The sequence below is a fragment of the Bos indicus genome, chromosome 9 (assembly GCF_029378745.1).
Source record: "Bos indicus isolate NIAB-ARS_2022 breed Sahiwal x Tharparkar chromosome 9, NIAB-ARS_B.indTharparkar_mat_pri_1.0, whole genome shotgun sequence".
NCBI classification, from domain to species: Eukaryota; Metazoa; Chordata; class Mammalia; order Artiodactyla; family Bovidae; genus Bos; species Bos indicus.
This window is the reverse complement of record NC_091768.1, coordinates 24,798,675-24,807,438: the sequence shown is the minus strand read 5'-3', so window position 1 is coordinate 24,807,438 and position 8,764 is coordinate 24,798,675. Positions and strand designations below refer to the sequence as shown.

The 8,764-nt window shown below is 42.9% G+C and overlaps 1 protein-coding gene across 1 annotated transcript; it reads left to right on the top strand.

Annotated features, from left to right (window-relative positions):
* Nucleotides 1-6,821: 6,821 nt before the first annotated feature.
* LOC109563616 (mapk-regulated corepressor-interacting protein 1-like) lies at nucleotides 6,822-8,028 on the top strand. Its single transcript, XM_019966971.2, has one exon. The coding sequence runs from the start codon at nucleotides 6,891-6,893 to the stop codon at nucleotides 7,182-7,184; it is 294 nt and encodes a 97-aa protein (XP_019822530.2). The 5' UTR covers nucleotides 6,822-6,890; the 3' UTR covers nucleotides 7,185-8,028.
* Nucleotides 8,029-8,764: the final 736 nt, after the last annotated feature.

Sequence of the window (8,764 nt, the reverse complement as noted above, 5' to 3'; positions counted from 1 at the left end):
TGGAGAGAATAAAATAATTTTAAGCACTGAAAGTTATCTTTTTCCAGATATCCTTTTTAGAATTTAAGAGCATCAGATTTTTTTACATGTAGAATATGTTTAGACACTAACAAATATTACTTACAGGCAGGGTACATTTACATGGTGATTTATTCCTATATTCTAAGCCACACTTCAAGCATAGTTTCCTAGATATTGTAACTAGTAAGTGGATGAAAGGTTTGGAAGAGTATAATTTATTGTACTCTTTAATTATTCACCATAATATCCAATTAATTCTTGTTTATAACAGGGCACACATTTTCCCAAAAAGCAAGGATTTGAAACTGAATACATAAGCGTAACTCAGAAGATCTATCTTTATTTCATATTTTTGTTCTCATATATTTTTGTAGTCAATATGTACCTCTGAAATTTGAAATGTTTATCTAAATTAGGCAACTAAGGATGTCATTGTCTTTTCTTGTAAGCTATGCAAAAAGTGAAATAATAGTATATTAGATGATCTAACTTTAAGTAAAGGTTCTGGGAATTTGCTGTGCTGTGCTTAATTGCTCAGTCATGTCCGACTTTTTGCAACCCCATGGACTGTAGCCCACCAGGTTCCTCTGTCCATGGGGATTCTCCAGGCAAGAAAACTGGAGTGGGTTGCCATGCCCTCCTCCAGGGACTCTTCCCAACCCAGGGATAGAATCAGAGTCTCCCACATTGCACAGATTCTTTTCCATTTGAGCCACCAGAAAAGCCCTGGAAATTTAATGTTGCATATTAAATGACCAAGCATGCAAGGTTGCTTCAGTCATATCCGACTCTTTGCGACCCCATGGACTGTAGCCTCCAGGCTCCTCTGTCCATAGGATTCTCCAGGCAAGAATATTGGAGTAGGTTGCCGTGCCCTCCTGCAGGGGATCTTCCTAACCCAGGGATCAAACCTGTGACTCTTAAATCTCTGGCAATTACAGGCAGGTTCTTTACCACTAGCACCACTGGGGAGCCCCATTGAATGACCAAGATGCTACATTACACATAATCATCACCTATTCAATATCATGGATTAAAACACTGATGTAGTTTATTTTAAAAAATTTTGGAAAACTACAGTTCAGCTCATAATTTTATCCCCCCAAAAATAGTATCATTAACTAACCAAGTTTTAGTTTTGGGGGGGTCGAATCAAATAAGATAAAAGATATCAAATTAAAGTTTAAATATAAACTGTGAAGGGATTTAAAACTGTAAAATACAGAAATGTTCATTTCACAGAAATTTCTTTTAGATTTTATTTTTAAATGTTTCTAATGTATTTGTGTAACTTAAGATTTGGGGTATTAAGATGATGAATATCCACCAATGTCCCTTGTATAATATCAAAAAGAAATAGAAGTTCTTTTGCTGAATTTAACTCTTGCATATCTGCAATTGCATTTTTAAGTAATCACTAATTTTAGATATATTTGCATAGATGAATTTTGCTCTCAAAGATTTGAAATAATTTATGGTAGACAAACACCATTAATAAAGTTTTCCCATTTCAAGAGATGTAAAGCTGAAAATACCTATTTTATTTTCACTAATTCATCCAAAATCACTGTAGATGGTGACTGCAGCCATGAAATTAAAAGATGTTTGCTCCTTGGAAGAAAAGCTATGACAAACCTAGACAGCATATTAAAAGCAGAGACATTACTTTGCCAACAAAGGTCCATCTAGTCAAAGCCATGGTTTTTCCAGTGGTCATGTATGGATGTGAGAGTTGGACCATAAAGAAGGCTGAGCTAAAGAATTGATGCTTTTGAACTGTGGTGTTGGAGAAGACTCTTGAGAGTCCCTTGGATTGCAAGGAGATCAAACCAGTCAATCCTAAAGGAAATCAGTCCTGGGTCTTCACTGGAAGGACTGATGTTGAAGCTGAAACTCCAACACTTTGGCCACCTGAAGCGAAGAGCTGCCAGATTAGAAAACACCCTGATAATGCTGGGAAAGATTGAGGGGAGAAGGAGATGACAGAGGATGAGATGGTTGGATGGCATCACTGACTCGATGTACATGAGTTTGAGCAAGTTCTGGGAGTTGGTGATGGGCACGGAAGCCTGGCATGCTATGGTCCATTGGACCACAAAGAGTTGGACATGACTGAGCAACTGAACTGACTGAGTTCATACTTATTGAACCAGATTCTGCCAGAACTTAAAGTTTCTTTCTAGAACTACACAGGACTTCCTTGGAATCCACATCAGTTTTTTCTTACCATGAGGATATTATTAAGTAGAGCACTATGACTTTTCAAGCAGTTTTGAAAAGTAAATTCTCAGAGTCAAAAGTAAAGCCCTGTCAAAAAACAACTGCAAAAGTTTTAATTCCTAATCAAATAGCTCTGCCTTTAGCTGAACTACATTGATCAACAAGAACAGTCAGAGCCCTTTTATCCCTGTGTGTGTGTGTGTGTGTGTGTAAGTATACTCAGTCACTAAGTCATGTCTGATTCTTTGAGACCCTATGGACTGTAGTTCACCAGCCTCCTCTGTCCTTGAGATTTTCCAGGCAATAATACTGGAATTGGAGGGGATGGTCCCAAGATGACAGAGGAATAGGATGGGGAGACCACTTTCTCCCCCACAAATTCATCAAAAGATTATTTGAATGTTGAGCGACTTCCACAAAACAACTTCTGATGCTGCCAAGACACCAGGCACCCAGAAAGGCAGCCGTTATCTTCAAAAGGAGGTAGGACAAAATATGAAAGACAAAAAAGAGACAAAAGAGTTAGGAACGGAGACCCATCCTGGGGAGGGAGTCATGAAGGAGAAGTTTCCACACAGTAGGAAACCCTCTCACAGGCAGGTCTGTGGGGAGTTTTGGAATCTCAGAGGGCAACATAACCAGGAGAGAAAAAAACAAACAAACAAAAAAAACCCCACAGAATACACACCTAGCCACAACTGCCAGCAGAGAAGTAGCCCGGACGCTCGAGTCCAGCACCAGGGAGCGGGGCTGGGCAGGGAGGCACAGGCTGCATCATCGGTCCTTAGGGTAAGGACCTGGCCTGAATGCCTTGAAGACAATCTGAGGGAGCTAAATTGAGATAGCACCCCAAACTGAGGGATCACCAGAGAGACAAAAAAAAAAAAAAAAGAGAGAGAGAGAGAGAACTTTTCTGCAAAAGGCTCTAACACGCAGCCTGGCACACTCACAGAACAAAGGATTGAGCGAACACCAATGGAGAGCTGGCCAGCTGCATAAAGGCCCCTCCTCTGCCAGAGGCATAGAGGCAAGTGGGGTCACCCAGAGCCAGAAGGCAAGGGGCTGCCGCAATCTCGGCCCCAGAGATGGCATCTTCCACCAAACTGTGAGCAGGTTCCAGTTGCTAACCACCTGGGATCCTGGATGGTTGACATCTGCCAGGAGGGTTGCAGCCTGAGATCAGCTCCTCAGAGGAGACACACGGCACACCTGAGACAGTGATCTCATGGTGCACCCAGGAAACCGAGCAGCCAGGACTGGGGAGGTGATTAAGATGCATGGCTCACACGGGAGGGTGAACTCACCAAGCACCTGGTTGCCTGAGCTACTCGGACCTGGGAAGAACACAAAATGCAAGCTGAACCCGGTCTGTGCCCTCGCGGAGTACCCGAGAACCTGAGCGGCTTAGACCTGGGAAGTGCATGAAACACAGAGTCCACTTGGGATAGTGCCCTTGCAGAGCACCCTGGAGCCTGAGCAGTGTAGACCCGGGAAGCACATGCCGCCTTGAGCTGTGACAAACCCAATGTAATCCATACAATGCAAACACTCCCCACACACACCTATGATGTTTGCAGTGTCCCTCCCTCCCCATCACACAACTGAACTAGTGGGCCTAAATAAGTGACCACCTTTGCCTCCTTGTGTCAGGGTGGAATTTAGACACTGAAAAGGCTTGAAAACAGAGGAAGCCAAAATAAACATAGAAGAGGGAACCGCTCTGGAAGTGACAGGTGCAACAGATTAAAACCCTGTGGTTAACTTAACATTGACTGTACATTGGAGGGGGCCTATAGATTTTGAGAATAAATACAAGCTGGAACAGGAAACTATCTGAAACTGAACTGATCCCACACTACTCACAACAGCTCCAGAGAAATTCCTAGATATATTTTTACTATTATCACTTTTAACTTTTTAAAAATTTAAGTTCTTTATTACTCTTTTAATTTTCATTTTTATAAACAACTATTACCTTGCAAAAAAAGACCCTATTTTTAAAGCAAATTTCATATATATATATATTTAAAAATTTTTGTTATTGATTTTGTTTTGTATTTTTTTATATTGTATTTTTGAGAGTCTAACCTTTAGTCTAGATTTTTAATCTTTTCTTTTTAGTACTTGTTATCGATTTTATACCTTTAAGACTCTAATCTTCAGTATCCATTTTCACTTAGGGATGTGATTACTGTCTTGATTGCTGTCTTCCCTTTTGACTCTCCCTTTTCTCCCCCAGGTCACCTCTATCTCATTCCTCACCTTCTCTTCTCTACTTAACTCTGTGAATCTGTCTGGGTGTTCTGGGCTGTGGAGAACACTTAGGGAACTGATTACTGGCTAGATTGCTCTTTCCCCTTTTGACTCCCCCTCTTCTCCTGGCCACCTCTATCTCCCTCCTCCCTCTTCTCTACTCTGTGTAATTCTATGAATCTCTCTGGGTGTCCCTCATTGTGGAGAATTGTTTCACCATTAACCTAGATGTTTTATCATCTGTGCTGTATGGATAGAGAAGTCTTGAGTCTACTATAAGAGAAGGACTGAAAGCCAGAAGCATGAGGCTTAACTCCAGAACTTGAGAACATCAGAGAACTCCTGATTCCATTAATTAATTACATTAATAGAAAAGAGCTCACCCAAAAGACTCCATACCCACACTAAAACCAAGCTCTATCCAGGAGGCAACAATTTCCAGTGCAAGACATACCACACTAATTCTCCAGCAAAGCAGGAACACACCCCTGAGCATTAAAAGACAGGCTGCCCAAAGCCATGCCAAACCCATAAACACCTCAAAACTCACTATTGGACACTTCATTGCACTCCAGAGAGAAGAGATCCAGCTCCACCAATCAGAACACAGACGGCAAACTCCCCCAACCAGGAAACTTTGACAAGTCTGTAGGATTGAGAAGATGCAAGAAATGTTTAACAAGGACCTGGAAGAAATAAAGAAGAGTCAATCAATAATGAGTAATGCAATAACTGAGATCAAAAGCACTCTGGAAGGAATCAACAGTAGAATAACTGAGGTAGAAGAGAGGATAAGTGAGGTGGAAGATAGAATGGTGAAAATAAATGAAACAGAGAAGAAAAAAGAATGAAAAGAAATGAGGGCAATCTCAGAGACCTCTGGGACAATGTTAAACACCCAAACATTCGAATCTTCAGTGTCCCAGAAGAATAAGACAAAAAGAAAGGGCATGAGAAAATACTTGAGGAGATAATAGTTGAAAACTTCCCTAAAATGGGGAAGGAAACAGCCACCCAAGTCCAAGAAACCCAGAGAGTCTCAAACAGGATAAACCCAAAGCAAAACACCCCAAGACACATATTAATCAAACTAACAAAGATCAAACACAAAAAGCAAATATTAAAAGCAGCAAGGGAAAAGCAACAAATAACATACAAGGGGATCCCTATAATGATAACAGCTGATCTCTCATTAGAAACTCTTCAGGCCAGAAGGGAATGGCAGGACATACTTAGAGTGATGGAAGAGAAAAACCTACAACCCAATTACTATACCCAGCAAGGATCTCATTCAAATATGAAGGAGAAATCAAAAGCTTTACAGACAAGCAAAAGCTGAGAGAATTCAGCACCACCAAACTAGCTCTTCAACAAATGCTAAAGGATCTTCTCTAGACAGGAAACACAAAAAAGGCTTATAAAATTGAACCAAAAACAACAAAGTAAATGGCAATGGGACCATACTTATCAATGATTATATTAAATGTAAGTGCGTTGAATGCCCCAACCAAAAGACAAAGATTGGCTGAATGGATACCAAAACAAGACCCCTATATATGCTGTCTACAAGAGAGCAGTCTCAAACCAAGGAACACATGCAGACTGAAAGTGAAGGGCTAGAAAAGGATATTTCATGCAAATGGAGACCAAAAAAAAAAAAAAAACAAAGCAGGAGTAGCAATACTCATATCAGATAAAACAGACTTTCAAACAAAGACTGAAAAGAAACAATGAAGGACACTACATAATGATCAAAGGATCAATCCAAGAAGAAAATATGACAATTATAAATATATATGTGCCCAACATAGGAGCACCTCAGTATATAAGGCAAATGCTAACAAGTATGAAAGGGGAAATTAACAGTAACACAATAACAGTGGGAGACTTTAATACCTCACTTACACCTTTGGATAGATCAACAAAACAGACAAGCAGCAAGGAAAGACAAGCTTTAAATGATACAATGGACCTGTTAGACCTATTTGATCTCTATAGGACATTCACCCCAAAACAATGAATTTCACCTTTTTCTCAAGTGCACACAGAACATTCTCCGGGATAGATCACATCCTGGGCCATAAATCTAGCCTTGGTAAATTCAAAGAAATTAAAATCCTTTCAAGAATCTTTTCTGATCACAATGTGGTAAGATTAGATGTCAACTACAGGGGGGAAAAAAAAGCTATTAAATACAAAAATATAGAAGCTGAAAAACACACTTCTGAAAAAGAAACAGATCGTGAAAGAAATCAAAAAGGAAATCAAAGTATGCATAGAAACAAATGAAAATGAAAAACCGGACTTCCGGCCGGGCCCCTGGCAGCGGCGGCGGCCGAGAGGGCGAGAGGCCGAGGGGATCCAGCAGTGGAGTGTGAGGACCAGACGCCCCAGCGATGACCAGTTCCCCCGTCTTCAGAGTCATCTACAACGGCAAGAGGAACAGTGGCCCCCGCTCTCCCCCCAACAGCAGCGAGATCTTCACCCCGGCCCAGGAGGAGAATGTGCGCTTCATTTATGAAGCCTGGCAGGGTGTGGAGCGGGACCTGCGGAGCCAGATGTCGGGCAGCGAGCGGGACCTGGTGGAGGAGTACGTGGAGAAGGTCCCTAACCCCAGCCTGAAGACCTTCAAGCCCATCGACCTGAGCGACCTGAAGCGACGGAACACGCAGGACGCCAAGAAGTCCTAAGGCGCGCCAGTGCCCCTCCCTTGGCCTCCGGGAGATCTGGGTGCAGCCTGCCGCTGGCCGCCTCCTCTCCTGTGGGCTCAGCTCCTGGGAGGGGGAGGGGGCCTTGCTCCCAGTGGGCCGAAAATCCCGGGACCAGGACAGGCATGATTGATGGCCAAGGCCTGCCCCTCCTCCCTGAGCCTCTCCTTTCCTCTCGGGGGATCTCAGGTTACCCCCGTCCCTAGGAGGGCCTCGGCCCTGCCAGCCCGTGCCCACCCCGGGCCTGGCTGGACCTTTGGAGCTGCTGGTCCTGCCTGCCCCCAGGGCCTCGACCCTGGTTCTTGTCGCCTTCTCCTGCCCCCACCCCAAACCCCTGGGCACTTCCAGGATCAGGAGGGAGATGAGGGGCCTTTGTTATCTCCTGTGCTGTGAGACTGGGCTGGTTTTGTCCTGAAGTGGCCAGGAGCCAGGACAGGGTGGTCCCAGCCACACCCAGCATGGGTCCCTCACCGAACCCTGCTGCATCTGTGCCCGGGGCACGGGGACCGTCTGACCCCCCACCCCACTGTCCAGCCTGGCCCTTTCTTTCCTTGTCAGCTTTAGGATGACACCAGCTCTCCGGGCTTGGCACACTGCTGGGTGCCCCCTCCAAGGGTTCTAGGCAGCCAGGTCTGGCTCGCCCTTAGGAAGGGGCGTGGGGCTGGCCTGAGCTGACGAGGCTACCCAGTGGGTCCTGCTCTGTGTGGTGAGTTGGGAGGGTCTTCAGGGCCATTTTTTTTCTTCCTGTGCCCTCCAGATTCAAGTGTCTGACTGGAACCTGAGGACCAGTAAATAAAGGTGGGGTGGCATTGGCTTGGCAAAAAAAAAAAAAAGAGAGAGAAAGAGAAAGCGAAAAAAAAAAAGAAAAAAAACTAGAAAATGAAAAACCGACAACCCAAAACCTATGGGATTCAGTAAAAGCAGTGCTAAGAGGAAGGTTCATAGCAATACAAGCTTACCTCAAGAAACAAGAGAGAAATCAAACAAACAACCTAACTTTACACCTAAAGAAACTAGAAAAAAAAAAGAAATGAAGAACCCCAAAGTTAGTAGAAGAAAAGAAATCATAAAAATCAGAGTAGAAATAAATGAAAAAGAAACAAAGGAGACTGTAGCAAAAATCAACAAAACTACAAGCTGGTTCTTTGAGAAGATAAATAAAATAGACAAACCATTAGCCAGACTCATCAAGGAAAAAAGGGAGAAGAATCAAATCAACAAAATTAGAAATGAAAATGGAGAAATCACAACAGACAACACAGAAATACAAAGGATCATAAGAGACTACTATCAGCAACTATATGCCAATAAAACGGAAAACTTGGAAGAAATGGATAAATTCTTAGAAAACTATAATCTTCCAAATTTGAACCAGGAGGAAATAGAAAATCTTAACAGATCCATCACAAGCGTGGAAATCAAAACTGTAATAAAAAATCTTCCAACAAACAAAAGCCCAGGACCATAAGGCTTCACAGCTGAATTCTACCAGAAATTTAGAGAAGAGCTAATACCCATCCTACTCAAACTCTTCCAGAAAATTACAGAGGAAGGTAAACTGC

Bases quoted from the DNA above. Each gene is read 5' to 3' on its own strand.
- LOC109563616 (XM_019966971.2), top strand. From the start codon at position 6,891: ATGACCAGTTCCCCCGTCTTCAGAGTCATCTACAACGGCAAGAGGAAC.